We start from the raw sequence: 25,000 nt of genomic DNA, 5'->3' as shown, positions 1-25,000 counted from the left end.
TTCAAAGTAGCTGATATGGTGGCAGTAAAAATTGACAAAGTTGACAAAACAAGCCCGCTGCACCCCAACATGTTACTGGGAAAAATAACCTCAATTGAACAAAGCAGTTTTGTGCAAATAGTCACTCAGTATGGGAAAATAAACACTCTGATTTTTCCTTCATGATTATATCCCTGTTCAGCCACTACTGTGCAATTAAACTATTCAACTGAAATATCTTTCACAGCAGCCTGTAAAAAAGCTTCTGGGTTTTCATAGAAATAGTACTCCAAATAATTTTAATGTTTATTCTTCACAAAAAACAACACATCATGATTATCTACAAAAAGACAACAATATGACAACATTATGAACAATTGTAACTTTATTGTAAAATCATTTATTAATAAGTACTTTACAGTAAATCACAAAATGACTACCATAAGATACTCACTATAGTTACAAATAATGCCAATGCAGAGACAGTATCAGAGAAAAAAGCAAGTTTATTCACACAGAAGTCCTACACTGATGAGCAGCCGAAAAATAAAGACAAAAGTGGCTATGTGTTTGAAATTGAAGCTCACTGGCAATCAGCTGTCACCCTAAATCTTCCCTAACCCTAACCCTAACCCAGTGACATGTACCCATTCCATAACTGGAACCCTAACACTGTCTTTCCTTTCCCTAACACTAACCCTAGGCTCAGATTTATAAAAAGTAACAAGGGATGATTGTAAATGAAAACTAACCACAGTAGAACTAAAGCATATTCATGGCAGACAAGTGCTCCAAAAAATAAATTAATATTGTAAGTTACATGTAACAAGAAACTATACTATGAAATTAAAAATTGTACCAGTTCAATATATTGTGTACCGGTTCAATAAATTCTGTAGTGGTACAAAAACAAATTGTACCAAAGTGCAAACTGAACTACAACACATACGCTACCTGTAGCCTTTTTCAATATATTCCAATACATTTTCTAATTTCAGGGGGTGGAGCAGAGTGGTTATTGAAAAACCTTTTGGTAAAGATTTAGAGAGCTCCAATGAACTTTCTAATCATCTTGCATCTCTATTCCCTGAGGACTCAATGTACCGCATTGATCATTATCTTGGAAAAGAAATGGTGCAGAATCTTATGGTTTTACGGTAAGAAAATTCTTTGACACTTTCTTTTTTAAATAGTCATTAAATCGAACGGTTTGAATTTTTGTTTCTGCTCTAGCTTCTGCATTGTTCTTGTTATATGTCTGGCAATTGAATCAATCTAAGCATACAATTAATGAGTGCATCTTTGCAGCTTGTACTGTCTTGTATTCCAAGTCAATGTATATCAGCTGGTTTAGTATTCAGTGAAAACTGAATGAATTAATTAGTAGCCAGCAAGTAGTACCAGACACAATACTTACTAGGCTGATGATGATGATGACAATTAAGTGGTAACCATCACATTGTTTTTTGTAGAGCAACCTTTACTCAATTAGCTTTAACACTTTCAGCCCCGTGGGGTTCCCCATTGACGAGTAAAATCGTCTGGCGTTAGACAGAGTAAAATCTATAAGTGGCACTATTGGGAGTTAAAGGGTTAAATTATGGGTGTTTAGCCTGTCAATTGAAAAAGGCACTGCACTTTTGGTGTTTATTTCTGTTACAGTCCCTAGTAAAATATAATATTTTCATTTCTGTTTGTTGTCATTGTTCTTCAAGATTAGCACTTCCACATCAAAATTTATGTTCTTTCACCAAAAAGTGGAATGTCAAGCTGAGTAATTTGTTCAGGTGTATACAATGAAGTTATGGTTCAATCATATATTTGACACAACTTCTCAAACTAGTAGATTTTTTGTTTGTTTCAGATTATGACATCAGTATGAATATTAGTCTAAGAAAAACAAATTCAGCTGGTTTGAAGAAATTTAAACCAAGAAATTTTTGAACCACAACACGTACAGTATATGCATAAGGAAATTATTTCGGTAGATTTTAGGTACCAAAAAAATCTCAATGGCAGCTCAATGTCGTATAAGTTAGAGAAGAAAGTATATGCATAACAAAGTTATTATTTCAGTTTGTGCATGATAGGTAGAGTACCAAAAAATGAATGCCAGCTGAATGTTGTTGTTTTCAAGGTTTGGCAACCGAATCTTTGGTCCAGTGTGGTGCAGGGAAAGTGTGAAGAGCGTCATAATCACATTCAAGGAACCCATTGGTACATATGGAAGAGGTGGTTACTTTGACGAGTATGGAATCATCAGGTGACGTTTAAAGACTTGTATCTTTGTTAATCCTTTCACCCCTGGAGCCATTGCCCCTAGACAATTAATAAAAATCCATTGCACCCTGTCAGAAGCAGGGATTATTATAAAACACAGGGCTCGAAATTTAAAAAAATTCCAAGTCGCCTTTTGGCGACTATCAAAGAAAAAATGGTCGCCAAATGCAAAAATGCAGTCGCCAGCTAGTACAAGAACAGAAACTCAGATTAGAGCCTCATTTAATTAGCATTGTTGTTCGGCTTCTGGTAGATTGTGGCAGCTGGGGTTGTGGGACAGACCGAAATACTCGATCTTGAATGACTTAAAACATGAAAACACGAAAGAAAAAACTCCTGAACACTTCTGCGTGACAATCTTACCTTAAGCAGTAAGCGAACAAAGTAATAAGAACATTTCAGGGTTACTTTGGCCAGGAACAACTGAATCTTTCACATCGCACGCGAGAAATTGTACGCTCTGAACAAACGTTTTTGAAAGGCTTTGAAACGCTTCTTGTTTGCATTCTAACAACGATCTTGTTTCCTGGTAATTTCTAGACTGCAGCAAATTACGAAAATCGCTCAGTGTATCCTTCTCTTGTGAGAAATAATTCATGACTTTCGGTGTAGACTCGTCTCACTTGATCGAGGACATAATGAAAGCCGGTTCCTTGCGACCAAATCTGCGACAGAATGCAGCGGCCTTTGAACAAAATGTTGCGCCCGCGATCATCATGCGAAAGACGCTGTAATGTCCTCTCGGAGGTCGCGATTCAAGTTTTTTTGGAAAAGTTAAACAGATTTAATTTGCATTTCCTTTTGCAGAAAAGCAGAAATGAGACTAAGGAAATTGTTTCTCACCTTAAGTGTTTTATTTATCACAGGAACATAGTCGCCAAAGTGGCGACTAAACTCGAATTTTCAGTCGCCAAGTTAAAAGTTTTAGTCGCATTGGCGACCGTATCGGTCGCAATTTCGAGCCCTGAAACATCAATGCAAAATTTGGTCACATCAAAATTTAAGGATACGTATTACTCATGGAAGACTAACTCACTTAAAATACAATATCTTTAATTAATTTTATACTGACCTTAAAATTATTAGTAAATAACCAGCTGAGGCAGTAGACAAGACAATTTATAATATTATTCTTTGGATGGCTTTTAAGCTCCCTGACTCTCCTCTCCAGATTATTCCAATTTTTAGCAGCAAAGTTTGTAGAGACCCCAATTTCTGTTAGAGGTGGTACATTATCCTCAGCATACTTGTACTAGATTTATAATCATGTTGGCTGGGAGCTGAAAGAGTGCTCAACTCCAGATTGATTGGTCCAGGTTCGGGTCCTGGCATGGCCAGGGACATTGTGTTGTGTTCTTGGGCAAGACACTTTACTCTCCCGTTGCCTCTCTCCACCCATGCAGGTGCATAATTGCGTACCGGTGAAATGCTGGGGGTAACCCTGCAATGGACTAGCATCCCAGTCGCTTCATGCTACAGAAACCAGAGATAAGCGCCAGCCTGATGAGCCTTCTGGTTTGTAAGCACTCTGAGACTTGACCTTTACCTACTATTAAAACTATGTGGAGAAAGCAGTTAATTTAGCAAGTGCTCTTGGTATCCAAAAAGAAAATTGGGGGTAACCATGCATTTTTCAGAGATATTTAAGCTTCAATTTGGAAAAGAATGCCATACGTAGCTTTGTAATTTATAGAGCTAATTTTTCAATTAATTTTGATTAATTATCTTTGAAAAATGGGTAGTTACCCCCAATTTTCTTTTTGGGTTTCAACAACACTTGGTAAGATCTGCTTTTCTCGCATATTCAGTAAACCATGCAAAAATATCTTTGAATCAGAAAGCACTGTCCTTAATTAACCCAATGACACCTCCAATGCCCTTGGATGCCTCTGCTTGATGAGTAGAATCATCTGGTGTTAGACAGAGTAAAATAATTATTTTGTTAAGTCTCACTTCCAGGAGTCAATGGGTTAAACTGCACAAAAATATCCCTGTATGAATGAGCACCACCCATAGGAAGTCGGAGTAAAAACTGAGTGTCTCTAGATGCGCAGAACGTATGCGCAATAACAATAGTAGGCACTGTCCTTAAGCAGTCCATTGACACCTGGGAGTGAGACTTAACAGATTTTACTCGTCAACTTAAGGCATCCTAGGGTGTCTGAGTGGACATTGGGTTAAGTATAATTTCAAAAGATTGTGTAAGAAGGAGGTGTACTGTATCCAGGTGGTATGAAACCTACATCTTTTCCTCTCATTACACTTCACCCAGGCAGTTAAGAAGTTTTCTTCTCAGTTCTTCCTAATTAATTCAGAGCCTCTAAATTTTGTTAGTAACAATAATGTTTGAGATCTGTACTGTGCTTCCAGCTGTAAAGCGAAAAAGTGTGAAAATATCATTGTTGATTACCATGAATGTTATTATCGTGTTCCAGAGATGTAATGCAGAACCATCTTCTGCAAGTTCTTTGCTTGGTGGCCATGGAGAAACCTGCCAGTAAAAAATCTGAAGATCTGCGGAATGAGAAGGTGATTATTATTATTATTTAAAGTTGCGTTTCTTGGCAGTGTTGTCTTAGCATATTGCATGTTTTTGTCTAGGTAATCACATGATTTCAAGTAGATTTTTGACAAGCGTGTGGGCAGGTGGTTGCAAGTGATGGTATTACATTAATCAGTCTGTGGTGCATTGTAATTATTATAACAATGCACACCCTGAAGACTGAGGGTTTTTCTCACCCTTCACGTTACACCAGGGCACCAATGTCAAGAAATACAAGTAATTGGATGCACTCCCGATTTTTACATCTAAGTCGAAGTGTCCCTTTAAGTCAAAGCCAATTGCTGCTACATGGAAATATTTCCAACACTAACTAATGGTAAGAGTAAAGGTTAGTGTTATTTTTAGCTTAGGGTACGTGTAAATGCAGCTGTTTATTCTCACTTGAGGAGTAGTATCTGGGGACACTTTGTGACGTTAACTCTCTGTAATTCAAGAGAAGTTGAAGTTGGGCAGAAGAGCAAGGGTACACTTTGTGACATTTATTGAAATCAACGTGCATCTAAATAAAGGCATTTGCTCCAGGGCAAAAATGGCGGCCGAAACTTCAAGTAAGTTAAAATTAAAAACTTATACCAGCACTAGAAAGAACCCCTGTACTTTAGCAACCCTGCAAACTTTCAGCACATCAGGTGTAATATCAGCTGAGAAAATGTAAGTTGAAAAATGAAATATTTACAGACATTTGTGTGAGTGGGGGTATTAGGCGTACAGTATACCCCGTCATACAAACTGAAAACCTTGCAGGGTTACTAAAAGTAAAAGTGCTCTTTCAATCTATTTCTGGTATCAGTTTTTTATTCAGTTCAATTTTAACTCATTCAAATCCGTTGCCGCCATTTTGAAGAAGGGTCTATTGAAGCCTTGCTTAGTTGACTACATAGTACTGTCCCTTATCACTTAGTTTCATCACAATCTGCATGTCACGTTAACAAAAGAATTTGAAATATAGTATCACCCATTAATTAAAGTCATTGGCTGTGTCTTTGTTAGGTGAAAGTGTTGAAGTGCATGAGTCCAATTACCCTGGGAGACACAGTATTGGGACAATACATTGGAAACCCAAGTGCAGAGGGTGATGGAAAGTTTGGCTACCTTGATGATTCCACTGTGCCAAAGGGTTCTATTACACCGACATTTGCTACTTCAGTGATGTATATACACAATGAAAGGTGGGATGGTAAGTAGAAGTTACAGGTGCAGCAAGACGTCATTGGCTTCGGGCACTCAACATTGTCCAGGAAAGGAAGGGGGGAGGGGGGTTAAGGATTTGTTTTTTTTCATGAAGAAAGTCAAAGTGTCCCAAACAATAGGATCAACTTTTTTACTTTCACTGATTAAAGTTGCTATGACAATAGGGAGCTTAAGCACGCCCGTTTTTGAGACGCGGACAGCAACCGGAAGTGAATATTTCGCTCGCCAGGATAGCGGTCTCTCCCAGATTTTTAAACGTAGGGCCTCTAATAGTGCAAAGGTACTTAGCGATATAAATGTGGTTGTGTGAAGACAAGTTAAAAGGGAGAACAACTCACTTCCGGTTGCGGTGCGCATCTCAAAAACGCACTTGCTTAAGCTCCCTAATGTTTATGCAATTTTGTGTTACTGAAAAACCAACCAGGCAAAGGAAAATGAAACACAAACAACAGTATTAATTACATAATACTATTAAAAGTTAATATCCAAATAATTATTGATAATTACAGTGTTCCAGATAGGTGACGGGTCTCGGGTCAAAAACCCGACAAGATCAGCTGCATGACCCGACAAATTAATGGAAAATTTATAATAATCTGGTGGGATCAGTGGGAATTGACCCGTTGGAATTCCCTATTGGCACCCTGCCTTAAAATCTTATTTGGAACACTGAATTATCACATTATTATTGTTATTAGTATTAGTATTATTACCTTGCTATGATGGGTCATACTTACCAGTACTTTACAGTACAGTCTGGTATATTTACCATGATAAAACTGTTGTTTTCATTGCTTGAATCCAAGCAGCTAGAACTGCAATTAATAAGTGTCAACCGTAATTGTAGTGCTGGGGCACTTATCAAGGACAATGTACTGAAATCAAATCAAATCAACTCGTTATCAAATCATATGTTACTTTTTGAGGAGAAGGGAAAACCTCTCAGACCAGAGTAGAGAACCAAAAATTAATTCAACCTACATGTACATGTGACAAGTCATTAGGAATCAAACGTGGACCACATTCTCACCCCTCAGAGCCAGGTCCTGCTCCTCTTATTTACAGTACTACATATATGTTGGTGAGACTTTCATCTGAGGCTTGTTGTCTTTTCCCAATTTAATCCATGACCTGCAAGGCTGCTGCCTAACAGTCGCCTGGGGCGCCTTGATAGGGAGCTTAAGCAACGACAATGGCGACGGCAATAAGACAGTCATCTTTCTTGGAGCTAAACTGCTTTGCTTCCCTGTTCTGGGAGTTTTCATGAATGTATGTTTTGCAAAGCAGTTGGTGACGTCATGTCAGGTCTCCGTGTGCCATTCATACCGCAGGCGATACCCAACCCTGCATTAATAGGGTAACACCAGCAATGTTGCTTGGAATTATCACAAATTTTGTTAGTGGGGAAAGCAAACATGCTAGAAAATTAATACCATTGACTTTGATTGTCACTTCTGATTTCAGACAATCACCTGCATGGAACTGTTGCATAATTGTCTCAGTCCATAAAATTTAATTGTTACATTGAATAAAATTAATATTCCATCAATTCATTTTTCATGTAGGTGTTCCATTCATTCTCAAGTGTGGCAAAGGTATTGTTGGTCATTCTCTTCATTGATTTCAACATAGTGACACAGGGTTCGTGCTACTCCTTGAAGTGCTTTAAAAGCCCTGGAATATAATTCTGGACTTCAAGGGTGCTTGAAAAGCCCTTGAAAAAAAGGATGTTGTGGGAAACTGCTTGAAAACTGCTTGAAAAAAAAGTTGTAGAGATTGCATCATGCCAAGAGAAAATGAAGGTTACACTAAGTTAAAGACAAGACATCTCAAAAATTGAGCAAGTTGACTATTGGGGAAAGATTAATGCAAAAATTAACATGTCTGTGCATGCACTTAACTTGCAGGATGTGGGAAAGAATATCAATGTAGGCTTTTTCAGCAAAGAAAACACTAAAACTTGATGTATGGCATAGAAATCTCCTTACAAATACTCCTTGAAAACTCAATTTCTGGTTCTTGAAAACTCCTTGAATACTCCTGGAATTTTACATATATATAAAAAATCCAGCAAGAACCGTGGTGAAATGTTTATGAAACTTGTGGTTTCAGCAAGTTGAAGTGTGCTGTTAACTTTAAATTAACTCAAGGTGCACAAATTAATTCACCCTTGGCCAGCACATTTTAACTTATTAGCTAACTTTATTTACAAAATGTTGTAAATTTTATCTTTTTTTGTGATAAATAAAAGTATAAAGATCTTAAATGCAGAGCAACATTTGTGGGACCAGTACCTGGACCAGTACTGCATATTTTGATTTCAGGCACCTTTCCTTTCTCTTATGTTAAGTTTGCTATAATTACTTAATTGTTTGTTTTTAGCTCTGAATGAGCGTAAAGCTGAGGTTCGCATTCAGTTCCATGATGCCCCTGGAGACATTTTTGAAGGAAGGTGCAAACGGAATGAGCTGGTAGTAAGACTGCAACCAAACGAGGTACGTATAGACAATAATTTACAGAGTGGATTTTATGCAGCCTGGAGTGTTCTAGATAGGCCAAAATGAAAAAGCATTCTGATATGTAGTGATGTCACAGTTATTCTGTACAGTGGTCATACCACACAGATGCTCATTAAAAGTTGTCTCTTTGTCAGCCATTATGTGTTACACATTTTTTTCCTACCACTCAAAATCATAACACCATCCTTTGTCTTGGCCTTCGCTCCATTTTGCTGAGTTCCCTCTGATTAACCCTTGCTCTCATGCACTCACTTGGTAACATACATGAAAAAAGTCGAGATGGTTAAGCAGAAGCAATGCACATGTATCACAAAATAACGCAAAAGTTGTACCATAAATTACGCCATCCATGGCTTGCGTTTGGTTGGCTCTTCTCTTGGTTGAACAATCAGAATGCTTCGTTTTGCATGGAAATTACATCTTTTCTGCACTGTTGCCTGAAAACAGCATTTTTAGCCAATCAGAGGAGTAATTTTTTCATGATGATGATTATTATTATTATTATTATTATTATTATTATGTGAAACATGCCAAATGTTGTTTGCCGTTTAATCTTCAAATCTAGCTAGAACACAGACTGTGACAATTTCGTTTGTATTGCATCAGTATTATTTTGAACCTTGGGGTGTGTTACACCAGGGCCTTGCTTTGAGTAAAATCCCTGCCAATCCAACATCTTTATGTGTGAATTGACTCTTCAAACACTTTATGTGCAAGCGCAAGGGGTTTCAAATTTCAAAGGATTTTCTCCGACTGGTGCCACCACTTATGTCCAGCATCATTTTACCCAATTAGATGCACACCCAATTTTGACCCTATTTCCAACAGTTAAGTAAGGGTAAAGGTTAGTGTTATTTTTGGGTTTGGGTAAATGCAGCCATTTGTCCTTACTTCAGGAACAGCATTTGTGACATAATCAGGGTTCTCATTAGAATCTTTAACAGCCATTACTGTGCTGTTTTCATCCGTAACACTGCAACTGATTGGCAAATTTATCTCCTTTGTTAGGGACAATTTTGAAGCCATAATACTTACAAGTGACACCAGTGACAGGTGTTACGGTAACCGGTTCAATTCAGAACCCTGTTAGTTGTCTTTATTCCGTCCGAGACATGAGTGATGTTGAATTTGGTGAAAATAGCAAGGGACACTGACGTACTGAAATCCGTTTGCATTTACATGTAATTATGTGCATTTCTGGACATGACTCACTGATGCTGGAGCCGACTAATTTTGTACAGATTTGGTTATGCGTTCTTGTCAGATCCTTTGTTAACGAAGAAAATGATTATTTTTATGGTTGTGGAATGCTGATTGATGTTTTTGCCCTTTACTGCGCTGTGGTGTTCCAAACTTCTGCCCCCCTTACTTTACACTTAACTTTGTAAATTCTCATGTTTGGTGTCAAGCACCACTTATCTGTGATGCATTTTGTTTGTCAGGCTGTTTATGTGAAGCTAATGATCAAGGAAGCAGGAATGTCATTTGAGCCCAGTGAATCAGAGCTTGATTTGACTTATTCTGAAAGATACAAGGTACGACATTCTGGTGTTTTGAGCAGTTTATATTAAATTGATGTCATTGTCAGCTGTGTTCTTGAATCAGAGTTATGTGTAATAGTTAGCCAGTAGCCATTAGCTTTTCAGCCTGCTCTTGCTGTTAAAAATAAGATGACTTAATTGCACTATTTTTTTGATAATTGTGAAGAAGAGCCCCCCTCAACCGACTGTCGGCCAACAGATAACCAACAGTCTAGCGACAGGTTTTTTCAGGGACAGAAAATGTATGCTTTCAAAACATAAACTTACTCTGCAATAGGCAGTAGCTGAATTGAAGAAAGTAGATGCCAGGGACCTTAACCTCAGCAGTCATCAATCATCAGGGCTCCTCAGTGAAGGAACTTGTGGCAGTTTGCCGTAAAAGATGAGTTGGTACATCCCGGTGATGTTCAACATGTGACAAGAGGGAAGGCTGTTACCCCTGGACCCGGTTGTTCAAAAGCCGATTAACGCTTATCCCAGATTAAAAATTAACCAAGGAGTTTATTTCTCTACTCCCAAATGCCGATCAACGCTGATATTCGGCAGAACATTACATCGGAGGAAGTCAATCTTGAAAAACAAAAATAAGCAAAAGAAACTTTCACCAAAAAGTGGAAAACGTGAAACAAAGTTTACGCTAATCCTGGATTTAAGTTAATCAGCTTTCGATCAACCCGGCCCTGAAGTTTGACAACCGCTTCTAGGATTGAAGCCTCTTTCATTCAACTTCTAACAAATGGCTCCTTTAGGAGCCACCAAGTTTGCAAAGGTCGATGACCAGCGAAAATACAAAATAATAAAAATATTACGACACCATGAAACAGTATAAAGAGCCCTGAGCGTGGAGATATTTACTCACCTGGCAGTGAGTAAATATTAAGCCTCAATGTATTGCATGTCATGAATACTTTTCATCGTTTTGAACTTTCTTACAAACCTTTGAATTTCTCTCCATCTTGCCCTGATTACCCATAATGCACTCAAGAGCGTGAACTTCCAAGTCTACATGTATACCCCATAATGTGAAAAAAAGGACAACCTTTTTTAAGTTTACAAGTTAGACATTCAATAGTCCTGTCCATTTCATCTTTGGTTGTAAAGTTTTATTTCAATTTGAATTTTCTAATTATACAGTCAGTTAAGACAATAGAGTTTCAAGTTACTCACTTAAATGTAGAATTAAAAATTCAAATAAAGAACATTTACAACTGGAGATGACATAAAAATGTTAAAACATGTCTTGTAAACTTCCAGTTTACAAGAAGAAGAAGTGGTACAAAAACCAAGACCTGTTGTAAACGAGGGAAATTACGGGAAAGAAACCCGGAAAACTTAATTACCACTAGTCAGAGATTTGGGCGCTGGATGTTGTTTCCATAAAAAGTTTAATTTAAACAGACATGTACAATGCCATGAGAGGCTTGAATGTTGTGTGATAGAAAAAAGAAACAGTGACATTCGTTGATGCTTACTGATTGGCATGGAAATTAAAGATAGGATATTTTGAAGAAGGAGAAACTCAGTCCGTTAACACTTTTGTTGTACCACTAAAAATGTGGTACATCAATAATATTATTATTTTATGTACATTTCGGCAATAAAAGTAAAATATAAAACTTTAAGGTAAGGGCTGTTAAAAGTATGAGACCTAAACGTTTTTGATCAATTTGATCATCATCAGAGTAAAATAATCTGCATATGCTCAGTGTTCTTACAGTTCACTCAAAGCCAGTTATGAGATACCTGTTCCCATGGGAAACAAAGTGAGGTCCAGTGATTGCACTGTCTTGTTTATTTAGTTCTGGACAGAAGCGTGCGATATAGAACGTCTTTTTTATTCTCCTGTTTATAACCACAAATAGGCGGTGGTTAATTAAGACTTCCCACGTGAACTTGTGGTTAGGGTGTTTTCTATTGTACTTGGCTGGCTCCAACTGTTTATTAACATCTGAATGTTCATTGACCCATCTGAATGTTCATTGAATGTTCATTGAATGGTTTTTAGATGACTTGACTTCTGCTTGCCAATTAGTGGCTACTCGTTTTGTTGGATGTAAGGCACCTACAATCCCGGTCAAAAAGATCGTGACACCAAAGCATGTTTGAACCCCCCTCCCCCGTGACAATGTTGATGGCGTAAAAACTGTTGGGCTCTTGGAAAAAAGCCGTTCTCTTTGCAACATTGAATAGGGGGAAGGGGTAATCTGCTACGCAGCGTGAAGTGTCCCCTTTATTTTTGTCTGAGATTGTGTGTAGCTGCGTGTCACGCGAGCTGTAGTTAGTAATTGAATGAAAAGGTCATGGGAGCTATTTATGTGAAGTGTCTGTACAAGTGGGGTGTATGCATATTATGGAAAAGATTGAATTTTGCTAGATATATTTAACGAGTATGAAGAGGCCAGTAGTTCAAATAAATGAACGACTTGAGAGAAATAATTTCTCGTCAAGGAGGTCTCACTTTTAATTAGGTTAAGAGAGTTTATTTACAGTTGTCAATTCTTGTACACGTTGTTGTTAATTGTGTGCGAAGTGGAGATTTCCTAACTCGTTCTTTGATGAACACTAAAAGATCATTTCTGTTCAGACAGTTGAAAATGTAACGGTGTTGTGATACTTCTTGTGTCGAAATGGGTACATTGTGGGCACTGAGATATAATCTATGGAGGGCAGCGGTGTTCTTGGTAGAAGGCAATTGAGCAGTGTGTACCTCGTGACGTTTCGCGGAATTTATACTCGGGCCTTCTTAAAAAAGGGCGGATTTTAGTAAACAGTGAAGGCACTATGAAATGAAGTTTGCTTCCGAAACTCGCAACTACGGTAAACAAGTGCCAAGGAGACGAACGATTAACAACATATAGGAAGAAAGGAACGATTAACCATTTGATACACGAACGATTAACCATTTCATAGCGCCAGTACTGAAGAGCAGGAGGTTTAGAGTGATCGGTTTACTTGTGATGCTATTTTACATGATAGGTAAAATCGTTTATTCAGTTGAAAACTGTACAACCCTGAAAACTCTTCGTGTTGCAAACAGCCAAAGTGGTTAACCGTCATTATAAATAATCCGCACTTGATAGCTGATTAATTATGCAAAAGCACGGTTAACCAATTGCAAGACTCACCATTTCACTGAAACGGGAGAAATACGCACAAAAGTGCAATGAACTGAAACTTTGTGTTGACAATTTTTGTTCAATGGCATAAACGACAGTACAACACTTCGGCTTGTCGGGAAATTAGGAATGCAAATGGTTAATCGTAGGTGGTTAACCGTATTCGGATTTATGATAAGTCGCCTATTTGGCCCCACTGTTACGGCGCGTACACTAAAGAACACAGGGCAAAGAATATGGATGTTTGAGTTGCTTATGATTATAACCGTTATTGTAAACAGACTATGGCTTTGTAACAAAACATATAATGTAGCTTAGCGGGTGAATTTCCATTGAAGTGACTAGTACAAATTACAGTACAGAGAACTCTGTTCAGTCACCATAGTTTATCCCAATGTACTCTGTTATATGCCCTGATATTACAGTGATACGGCTTGTCTGTCTAGAAACTTTGAAATATTTAAAAGATAGTTGTTGGTTCTACAGAAATCGTTTGTTAATATCGTATACGACGGCTACGACTCGTAATGACAGCGTCTAATCGCTTGTCTGTAGAAGCGATCAATTCATCTGTTGTGCCAACGGGAAGACCTTTGATTGTCGTAATAACTCTCTTCTTAAACTCGCCGAATGACTCTTTGGTTATTCTCTTCACTTTGGCCTCTTCTTTTAATTTCTTACTCTTGATGTGAAATACATTCTCAATGCAGTGCATATCAGGAGAACGCACTGGCACGTTAAAAACTCTACACTGCACTCGAGACATGGCTCTCTTCGCTACAGCCGAATTCTGCGATGGATCTCCATCTTGGATAAAAATGCGTTCACCTCCTTTGGCAGCCTCTTCAAACATAAGACGTTGTGCAGTAAAATTGCCATCTTCATCGCGCAATTTGGCCAAGCATCTCAGAAGTAAACGCCCCTGTCTACCTGTCAGTTTTCTCGGACGTCCGCGTTGTAAAGTTGAAGTCTTGCTTTTACAGCAGTTCAGGATTCTTTCTCGCGCTGTCGCTGGATTATTCTCCAAACAACTCCACGTGAAACATTACAATGTAGTGCCGTTTTTCGAATTGACATTCCCTTAACTTGGCTCCAATAATACACACGAGCACGTGTGTTATTATCAATCCACCGCCGAGAAACCATTTTCATCGCCTTTCAGCTAAGTCCTGTATCGTGCAGTTGCAATCTCTCCCTAACTACATCTGCAACTACACAGAAAACATGTTCCAGAACATATTCGGCAACAATTAGACACATTGTCCTCATCCAAAGCATAGGAGCACTCACCCAAATGACGCGAGGACAAACGTGGCACATCCATATCTTTACACCCAAACCGCAACCAGATCTCTGTAGAACTTTCTACAGTTCTGTAATCAACACAATCCCGGTCAAAAAGATCGTGACACCAAAGCATGTTTGAACCCCCCTCCCCCGTGACAATGTTGATGGCGTAAAAACTGTTGGGCTCTTGGAAAAAAGCCGTTCTCTTTGCAACATTGAATAGGGGGAAGGGGTAATCTGCTACGCAGCGTGAAGTGTCCCCTTTATTTTTGTCTGAGATTGTGTGTAGCTGCGTGTCACGCGAGCTGTAGTTAGTAATTGAATGAAAAGGTCATGGGAGCTATTTATGTGAAGTGTCTGTACAAGTGGGGTGTATGCATATTATGGAAAAGATTGAATTTTGCTAGATATATTTAACGAGTATGAAGAGGCCAGTAGTTCAAATAAATGAACGACTTGAGAGAAATAATTTCTCGTCAAGGAGGTCTCACTTTTAATTAGGTTAAGAGAGTTTATTTACAGTTGTCAATTCTTGTACACGTTGTTGTTAATTGTGTGCGAAGTGGAGATTTCCTAACTCGTTCTTTGATGAACACTAAAAGATCATTTCTGTTCAGACAGTTGAAAATGTAACGGTGTTGTGATACTTCTTGTGTCGAAATGGGTACATTGTGGGCACTGAGATATAATCTATGGAGGGCAGCGGTGTTCTTGGTAGAAGGCAATTGAGCAGTGTGTACCTCGTGACGTTTCGCGGAATTTATACTCGGGCCTTCTTAAAAAAGGGCGGATTTTAGTAAACAGTGAAGGCACTATGAAATGAAGTTTGCTTCCGAAACTCGCAACTACGGTAAACAAGTGCCAAGGAGACGAACGATTAACAACATATAGGAAGAAAGGAACGATTAACCATTTGATACACGAACGATTAACCATTTCATAGCGCCAGTACTGAAGAGCAGGAGGTTTAGAGTGATCGGTTTACTTGTGATGCTATTTTACATGATAGGTAAAATCGTTTATTCAGTTGAAAACTGTACAACCCTGAAAACTCTTCGTGTTGCAAACAGCCAAAGTGGTTAACCGTCATTATAAATAATCCGCACTTGATAGCTGATTAATTATGCAAAAGCACGGTTAACCAATTGCAAGACTCACCATTTCACTGAAACGGGAGAAATACGCACAAAAGTGCAATGAACTGAAACTTTGTGTTGACAATTTTTGTTCAATGGCATAAACGACAGTACAACACTTCGGCTTGTCGGGAAATTAGGAATGCAAATGGTTAATCGTAGGTGGTTAACCGTATTCGGATTTATGATAAGTCGCCTATTTGGCCCCACTGTTACGGCGCGTACACTAAAGAACACAGGGCAAAGAATATGGATGTTTGAGTTGCTTATGATTATAACCGTTATTGTAAACAGACTATGGCTTTGTAACAAAACATATAATGTAGCTTAGCGGGTGAATTTCCATTGAAGTGACTAGTACAAATTACAGTACAGAGAACTCTGTTCAGTCACCATAGTTTATCCCAATGTACTCTGTTATATGCCCTGATATTACAGTGATACGGCTTGTCTGTCTAGAAACTTTGAAATATTTAAAAGATAGTTGTTGGTTCTACAGAAATCGTTTGTTAATATCGTATACGACGGCTACGACTCGTAATGACAGCGTCTAATCGCTTGTCTGTAGAAGCGATCAATTCATCTGTTGTGCCAACGGGAAGACCTTTGATTGTCGTAATAACTCTCTTCTTAAACTCGCCGAATGACTCTTTGGTTATTCTCTTCACTTTGGCCTCTTCTTTTAATTTCTTACTCTTGATGTGAAATACATTCTCAATGCAGTGCATATCAGGAGAACGCACTGGCACGTTAAAAACTCTACACTGCACTCGAGACATGGCTCTCTTCGCTACAGCCGAATTCTGCGATGGATCTCCATCTTGGATAAAAATGCGTTCACCTCCTTTGGCAGCCTCTTCAAACATAAGACGTTGTGCAGTAAAATTGCCATCTTCATCGCGCAATTTGGCCAAGCATCTCAGAAGTAAACGCCCCTGTCTACCTGTCAGTTTTCTCGGACGTCCGCGTTGTAAAGTTGAAGTCTTGCTTTTACAGCAGTTCAGGATTCTTTCTCGCGCTGTCGCTGGATTATTCTCCAAACAACTCCACGTGAAACATTACAATGTAGTGCCGTTTTTCGAATTGACATTCCCTTAACTTGGCTCCAATAATACACACGAGCACGTGTGTTATTATCAATCCACCGCCGAGAAACCATTTTCATCGCCTTTCAGCTAAGTCCTGTATCGTGCAGTTGCAATCTCTCCCTAACTACATCTGCAACTACACAGAAAACATGTTCCAGAACATATTCGGCAACAATTAGACACATTGTCCTCATCCAAAGCATAGGAGCACTCACCCAAATGACGCGAGGACAAACGTGGCACATCCATATCTTTACACCCAAACCGCAACCAGATCTCTGTAGAACTTTCTACAGTTCTGTAATCAACACAATCCCGGTCAAAAAGATCGTGACACCAAAGCATGTTTGAACCCCCCTCCCCCGTGACAATGTTGATGGCGTAAAAACTGTTGGGCTCTTGGAAAAAAGCCGTTCTCTTTGCAACATTGAATAGGGGGAAGGGGTAATCTGCTACGCAGCGTGAAGTGTCCCCTTTATTTTTGTCTGAGATTGTGTGTAGCTGCGTGTCACGCGAGCTGTAGTTAGTAATTGAATGAAAAGGTCATGGGAGCTATTTATGTGAAGTGTCTGTACAAGTGGGGTGTATGCATATTATGGAAAAGATTGAATTTTGCTAGATATATTTAACGAGTATGAAGAGGCCAGTAGTTCAAATAAATGAACGACTTGAGAGAAATAATTTCTCGTCAAGGAGGTCTCACTTTTAATTAGGTTAAGAGAGTTTATTTACAGTTGTCAATTCTTGTACACGTTGTTGTTAATTGTGTGCGAAGTGGAGATTTCCTAACTCGTTCTTTGATGAACACTAAAAGATCATTTCTGTTCAGACAGTTGAAAATGTAACGGTGTTGTGATACTTCTTGTGTCGAAATGGGTACATTGTGGGCACTGAGATATAATCTATGGAGGGCAGCGGTGTTCTTGGTAGAAGGCAATTGAGCAGTGTGTACCTCGTGACGTTTCGCGGAATTTATACTCGGGCCTTCTTAAAAAAGGGCGGATTTTAGTAAACAGTGAAGGCACTATGAAATGAAGTTTGCTTCCGAAACTCGCAACTACGGTAAACAAGTGCCAAGGAGACGAACGATTAACAACATATAGGAAGAAAGGAACGATTAACCATTTGATACACGAACGATTAACCATTTCATAGCGCCAGTACTGAAGAGCAGGAGGTTTAGAGTGATCGGTTTACTTGTGATGCTATTTTACATGATAGGTAAAATCGTTTATTCAGTTGAAAACTGTACAACCCTGAAAACTCTTCGTGTTGCAAACAGCCAAAGTGGTTAACCGTCATTATAAATAATCCGCACTTGATAGCTGATTAATTATGCAAAAGCACGGTTAACCAATTGCAAGACTCACCATTTCACTGAAACGGGAGAAATACGCACAAAAGTGCAATGAACTGAAACTTTGTGTTGACAATTTTTGTTCAATGGCATAAACGACAGTACAACACTTCGGCTTGTCGGGAAATTAGGAATGCAAATGGTTAATCGTAGGTGGTTAACCGTATTCGGATTTATGATAAGTCGCCTATTTGGCCCCACTGTTACGGCGCGTACACTAAAGAACACAGGGCAAAGAATATGGATGTTTGAGTTGCTTATGATTATAACCGTTATTGTAAACAGACTATGGCTTTGTAACAAAACATATAATGTAGCTTAGCGGGTGAATTTCCATTGAAGTGACTAGTACAAATTACAGTACAGAGAACTCTGTTCAGTCACCATAGTTTATCCCAATGTACTCTGTTATATGCCCTGATATTACAGTGATACGGCTTGTCTGTCTAGAAACTTTGAAATATTTAAAAGATAGTTGTTGGTTCTACAGAAATCGTTTGTTAATATCGTATACGACGGCTACGACTCGTAATGACAGCGTCTAATCGCTTGTCTGTAGAAGCGATCAATTCATCTGTTGTGCCAACGGGAAGACCTTTGATTGTCGTAATAACTCTCTTCTTAAACTCGCCGAATGACTCTTTGGTTATTCTCTTCACTTTGGCCTCTTCTTTTAATTTCTTACTCTTGATGTGAAATACATTCTCAATGCAGTGCATATCAGGAGAACGCACTGGCACGTTAAAAACTCTACACTGCACTCGAGACATGGCTCTCTTCGCTACAGCCGAATTCTGCGATGGATCTCCATCTTGGATAAAAATGCGTTCACCTCCTTTGGCAGCCTCTTCAAACATAAGACGTTGTGCAGTAAAATTGCCATCTTCATCGCGCAATTTGGCCAAGCATCTCAGAAGTAAACGCCCCTGTCTACCTGTCAGTTTTCTCGGACGTCCGCGTTGTAAAGTTGAAGTCTTGCTTTTACAGCAGTTCAGGATTCTTTCTCGCGCTGTCGCTGGATTATTCTCCAAACAACTCCACGTGAAACATTACAATGTAGTGCCGTTTTTCGAATTGACATTCCCTTAACTTGGCTCCAATAATACACACGAGCACGTGTGTTATTATCAATCCACCGCCGAGAAACCATTTTCATCGCCTTTCAGCTAAGTCCTGTATCGTGCAGTTGCAATCTCTCCCTAACTACATCTGCAACTACACAGAAAACATGTTCCAGAACATATTCGGCAACAATTAGACACATTGTCCTCATCCAAAGCATAGGAGCACTCACCCAAATGACGCGAGGACAAACGTGGCACATCCATATCTTTACACCCAAACCGCAACCAGATCTCTGTAGAACTTTCTACAGTTCTGTAATCAACACAATCCCGGTCAAAAAGATCGTGACACCAAAGCATGTTTGAACCCCCCTCCCCCGTGACAATGTTGATGGCGTAAAAACTGTTGGGCTCTTGGAAAAACGCTGTTCTCTTTGCAACATTGAATAGGGGGAAGGGGTAATCTGCTACGCAGCGTGAAGTGTCCCCTTTATTTTTGTCTGAGATTGTAGAATAGTGTTAAGCTTCCACCTTTCTGGGATGGCCGATTTCCAATGTACTTGTAGTTTACCTGGTTTTTGGTAAACTCTGGTAGTGAAGTTTCCCTGTTGAAAGAAATGCAAAGAAATGAATGTGCAGGTGGTGCAAAGCTATTGTTTTTGCCCACTAAATATGCAAACTTGTGACGTTCTTGTTGCCGTGTCACCCTTGTCATTGCTTAAGTTCCCTATTAAGATCGACCATCTGTGGCATTTGTTTATAGGTTGCGTGACTTACAGCAAAATTGCCGACGTGTTAACATGATAACAAAATTTTTAATGTGTACTGACGAAATAATTCATGTATCACATTTTTAGTGGTAACAACAAAAGGGTTAACAGACTGAATTTCTCCTTATTCAAAAGACACTATCTTTAGTTTCCGTGCCAATTAAAGTAAGCATCAACAAATGTCACTGGGGTCTTAGGTCTTAGTGTTCTTAACAATCAAAAAATCACAGAAGGCCTCGTATCCTGTGACTAAAGTTATTTTCAATTCAAGTGAAGAGATTCTTGTCATTCTTTTTCCTGAAGTTGTAAAGGAGGGTTGGAAGTCAGCATTGTAGTGTCTTAGAATCAGTTAAAGCATTGTAGCGTGCAAAGCTTGTAAAAAGTTATTAGCCCTGTATATGTAGGAAATGTTTACTCCAGGTGATAGAGATAAAAGAATGAAAAGAGTTTAAAACAATTTGATGTTATTTCAAGATCATCGTGTAACACAGCAGTGCGCAAAAAGTTTGATGAGCTCATTCTGAGTTTAAAGCAAAACAGTGGAACCTGTTGACGGACTGTCGGTGGATGTGAGCTGTTCTTCACTTTTACCTTAATTAGATTTACATAAAATTGATTATTATGAAATCAATGTGAATGAAAAGTGATTTAAACTATGATAGCACTTTAAGAATTTTCTTGTGAAATGTAGAATCAACAAGGTTATGGGTGATAATCTTATTTATATTCATTTTTGTGCATGAAAACAGCATGTGAAGATGCCAGATGCTTATGAAAGACTCATCCTTGATGTCTTTTCTGGGAATCAGAGTCATTTTGTCAGAAGGTACCAACTGAAAAGATTGCAGCTATAAACAAATTGACATAATTTATCATGATAATAGTAAAAAAAGGTGTTAAACGTTTTCATCTACCCAATTAAGTTTAAGCTTTTTGGTTTTGTTAGTCAGCGAGATGTTAGCAATCTAAAGTGGCAGAGTATTGGGTGGCAAAAGTATGAACAAGCCCACACATTTTTTGCAAAATTTACAAATTATTTTTGAACCAATGTAGTCCTCATTAGATGGTCTGAAATACCTCTTGTGTGGAAATCTTCCAAGTAAGTATACTATAAAGTTTACTTACAATGAGCCAGGTACAAAAGTTGAACTGGATCAACTACATGTAGGATTGCTCACCTTGGATCAATGTAAAAAAATGATAAGGCCTTGAGAAATCACCCTAGCCCTTAAACCTTAGTGAAATCGGGTTAAACATCGATTAGTTTTGGTTTACAAAACCGTTTTTAGCTTGATCTGAGGTCAGCAATCCAAGTTGATGTGGTCCAGCTTTTGTACCTGCCCCTTTCAATGCCCAGTGGTGATTCCTTGACATCTGTTTTGAACTTTACTTTTACAACTGTGGTTGTAATGGCCTTAAGTGAGAAAGTTCATTGCACTTGCGAGCAAGTTAAGTAAGGGAATATTGAAAGAAAAAGGCTAGGCTCGGGTGGGACTTGTAGCATAATCGAATGGTGACGAGTTCAAGTCATGTTGACAAGCTTGAATTAATTTCTTAGGCTTTTCTTGAAACTACTGTAAAGTTGCTTGCGATTGCTTACCGTGAAAATCCAAAAACCATGAACACTAGAAATATTTATGAAAATTAATGTTATTGTGTTTCAAGTGAAAAGCTGATCACAAGCGTGAAAACTAAACCGCAACGATTAACCGTAATTACCGGTAGTTTTGGTTCTGATTGGTTGCTGCGTAATAGAAAACGTCAAAATCAAATCAAAGTGTTCGTGTTTTCAGATTCACACAGTAAGACTACAAGCCTAGAATACTTGTAAAGAAAGATTCCCAGTAATCTGCTTACATCTCACATTGTTCCCCTTTTTATTGTCATTAATATTAATTTTATGGTATGATCGTTTCAGTGATGAGCTTGCTGAGGCCTGGAGAATTTTCACTCCTATCCTGCATCAGATTGAAAAGGAAAAGATCAAACCAATTCCTTATAAATTTGGAAGGTACTGTATCCACTTCAGCCTGCAAAATTGATTCTGTTGTTAAATTTCCTTATTATTTCTTTTAACCGATTGACAATAAGGTGTTAGACAGAGTAAAATTCTGTTTAAGTCAATGGGTTAAAGGAGTGGAGTGTGGGTGGGGGGGAGGGGGGGTAGGGGTTGTTAACCCATTGAATCCAGCTGTGCCCCATTGCAGAGGTTTCGTTAGAAGCTGGCAACCGGCGACTTCCACCGGCTACTCCCTAAAGTTATCGCCGCCTACTTTTTCGATAAGCTTAAATTAAACGATCCTCACCAGTTAATTTTGATACATTTTAATTTATTTTAATTAAATAAAACAACTAGAATGTCAAGAGACCTTTTGGTGTATGTTCTGCTCCTTTTTGAACATTGATTATCTTTATGAATTCCTGGTTATTTGACCTCGCCTCAGCCACTCACCAACGCGATCTTTGCATTCCGCCATGTTGGATGAATAGAGGAGAAAGACTGGTGCCAAATGTTGCCTTGAGCATATTCACTACACGTACGTCCTTCTGGTTTTCTACATGTTGTTTATTAGAAATGGAAGACAAAACTGGAAAGTGCGCAGCTGGAGGCGATATTTGGTCGTATTTCAACAAGAGGATCGAGAGTGCAAAAAAATTGCCCCATAACTTGGCCACGTGCAGCTAGTCGTGTTAATAAATATTTGTGACCAATGTTGATGCCCAGATTGCTGGAAATGCCATTTCCGAGCTCCTAGATTTCGAAATGTTCAGGGGGAGTATGCCCCCAGGCCCCCCTAGGAAAATGGGGCCATACGGCCCCTTTTCTGCCACAGCCACCTACTTCACAGAACCAGCCATTGACAAGTAAAATCGTCTGGTTTTAGACAAAGTGAACTCTATTATCAATGGTGAAGGTTTTTACAGCAATATAGATTTTGAGGCTTGGTTACCATTACCTCATCAAGGTATGACTGCCTTGTTATAACAAGTTCCTTGGGCTTCGCTGTTGGGATATTTATTTGGTGGGGAATAATGAGGGGTGAAGATGTACAAGATATCCAATAAATGTTGAGGGTGAAGCATACATTAAATCCCATAATTGTGAGAAAATTTTTAGGCATTCTTAGCCCTCGTCTTTGAATGGTGGCCCCCTCATTGCCTTTAATCTTAACCTTGCAAGCTTTTTTCATGTATTATACCTTGGGACCTCAGGCACTCAAGACAGCCATCTTTGATTTTCTTCTTCATTTGGTTTATTTTTTGACAGCCGGGGACCTCTTGAATCAGACGAACTCATCAAGAAGTGCGGTTTTGTTTACAGCGGTACATACAAGTGGCAGAAGAAACCAGAAAAGTAGGTTTCAAAGAGGCTTTTTACGCTATCAATAGACCAAACTGGTTAAGATACTTCATCCAGGTGTTAAATATTCTTTCTCAGATTTTCGTCCTCCCTTTGAAGCAAAATCAAATAGGAAGTGAGTGATGCTAATATTTTTTCTTAGTTGTAAGCACTTATTTCATTATTACATTGTTTTTTTTCTGTTTGGGAGGTGGGTGTATTTTTTGATTGTTCACTGTAAGGGTGTATGCAAATAGGACATGATTTTTTCTTTTGTAATCTGGTTACCGGTACCGGTATTTTGTCAAATGTGGCCAATTTTTGACTGGTCAGGAAACATGCACAATAATGCACTCTTACAATTGGCACAAAAAAACGAAAGCATTCTGTTGAGAAGGGACAAAATTGTTTGTTATTTCTTCACTTTGTTTTGGTAGTATTTCCATTGACAGCTTATTGCAGCATTGATGGGCCATTTATGGCATGAAATTGGACAGTGATTTGACAAAACTCAAGTGTCGAAAATCTCATAACAGTTTGCCTTGCCCTTCAATTATTTACAGCTTAGTTTAAGCAATAATCTTGGGATTTCTTATTTAACACTAAAAAACTACAACAAAATTAATTGTATTTCATTCGTAAAGTGAATTCACTGGTAGTAAGGGCATGTCGACCACTTAACAGGCCATGTTCAGTATATCAATATTCACACACGGCTGTGAGGCTTTTTGGTTAAATTTGAATTGTCTTTTGTTTAGAAATCTCCCTAGAGACTTGTGAGACAAAGAAAACAGAACTTAGCCGTGAAACTTGACTATTATAAAGCCTTGTACCAATGCAGGAATATTGATATAATTATTGAACTAGGCCTATTCTTTGGGTGGTGGCATCTGGTAATATAGGAATTTTAGATGAATATTGTTCTGTCTAGGTATATGAAGGTATATGCTGCCCAAATTATAATTATAATAAAGTAGGTTGTAGTTTAGTGTCAAACTGAAAAGTAAATTGAGGAAATGACAGTCTTTTTCAATTATTTCAATGAATCATTTGATCAGAAAACAAAAATTATTTTGATTTACAGCTGTAGCTCTGAGTTTGTTTCAATGCACAGTCATGATTGTAACTTCAATCAGCTATTTTTCTGCAGAGAGTAGACACTTGTGAAATAAACAAATGTTTTGATTGGACTCAAGTGTCCTGTTTGCTGGTGTAATGACAACAAAGTAGTTCCAAATCTTATGAAAGGAGAGAAGTGATCCTCGGACTTACACTGTATCTGGACAAATTATAATTTAAGCAATGGTCTCTTGTAGACACCTTAAAGATTCAGATGGCTTCAACAGGTTGGTCGAACCCATGACCTCTGGGACACCAGTACAGTGCTCTACCAACTAAGCTATAAAATTATGAAGCCATTCAGTTGGGAGCAGGTTGAAGCCTCCTGAATGGGTTTAGGTTTCTAAGAGACAATATTATTGCTTATGGTATCCAGATATGTGAAAGATTAGGGTAATTTCACCCTTGCATCAACAGTCTAACCTGCACCTGCCTTTCATTTCAATCCAAGTTTTATTCGTGAATAAAGCAGTCCCTCCTACTTTCCAGTATTATGTAACAAAGCCAAAGTTTTGTTGCAAGGAAATTTCTTTTTCTTGTGCTTATGCCTATTTTGTGCCCGTTCCCACACAATTTTTTCTATGCTTATACTTATGTTTGTGGGAACCTGCAGGCTTAATTAGTATTGTTGCTCACATACAAACATGTAC

At 38.5% G+C, this 25,000-nt stretch overlaps 1 protein-coding gene across 1 annotated transcript in view; it reads left to right on the top strand.

Moving 5' to 3' along the window:
- LOC138010323 (glucose-6-phosphate 1-dehydrogenase-like) overlaps window positions 1-24,421 on the top strand; it is a 36,613-nt gene extending 12,192 nt beyond the window's left edge. Inside the window, exons 6-15 of the mRNA XM_068857244.1 lie at window positions 978-1,136; window positions 2,117-2,242; window positions 4,695-4,788; window positions 5,813-5,999; window positions 7,579-7,608; window positions 8,396-8,508; window positions 9,975-10,067; window positions 20,641-20,717; window positions 21,810-21,902; window positions 23,160-24,421. Of these exons, the coding sequence (XP_068713345.1) occupies window positions 978-1,136; window positions 2,117-2,242; window positions 4,695-4,788; window positions 5,813-5,999; window positions 7,579-7,608; window positions 8,396-8,508; window positions 9,975-10,067; window positions 20,641-20,717; window positions 21,810-21,902; window positions 23,160-23,250 (1,063 nt within the window). The 3' untranslated portion in view covers window positions 23,251-24,421. The remainder of the gene's footprint in view (window positions 1-977; window positions 1,137-2,116; window positions 2,243-4,694; window positions 4,789-5,812; window positions 6,000-7,578; window positions 7,609-8,395; window positions 8,509-9,974; window positions 10,068-20,640; window positions 20,718-21,809; window positions 21,903-23,159) is intronic.
- Window positions 24,422-25,000: the final 579 nt, after the last annotated feature.

The sequence above is a fragment of the Montipora foliosa genome, chromosome 7 (assembly GCF_036669935.1).
Source record: "Montipora foliosa isolate CH-2021 chromosome 7, ASM3666993v2, whole genome shotgun sequence".
Classification (NCBI taxonomy): domain Eukaryota; kingdom Metazoa; phylum Cnidaria; class Anthozoa; order Scleractinia; family Acroporidae; genus Montipora; species Montipora foliosa.
Note: the sequence above shows the minus strand (reverse complement) of the source record. Positions and strands in the feature narration are given on the sequence as shown.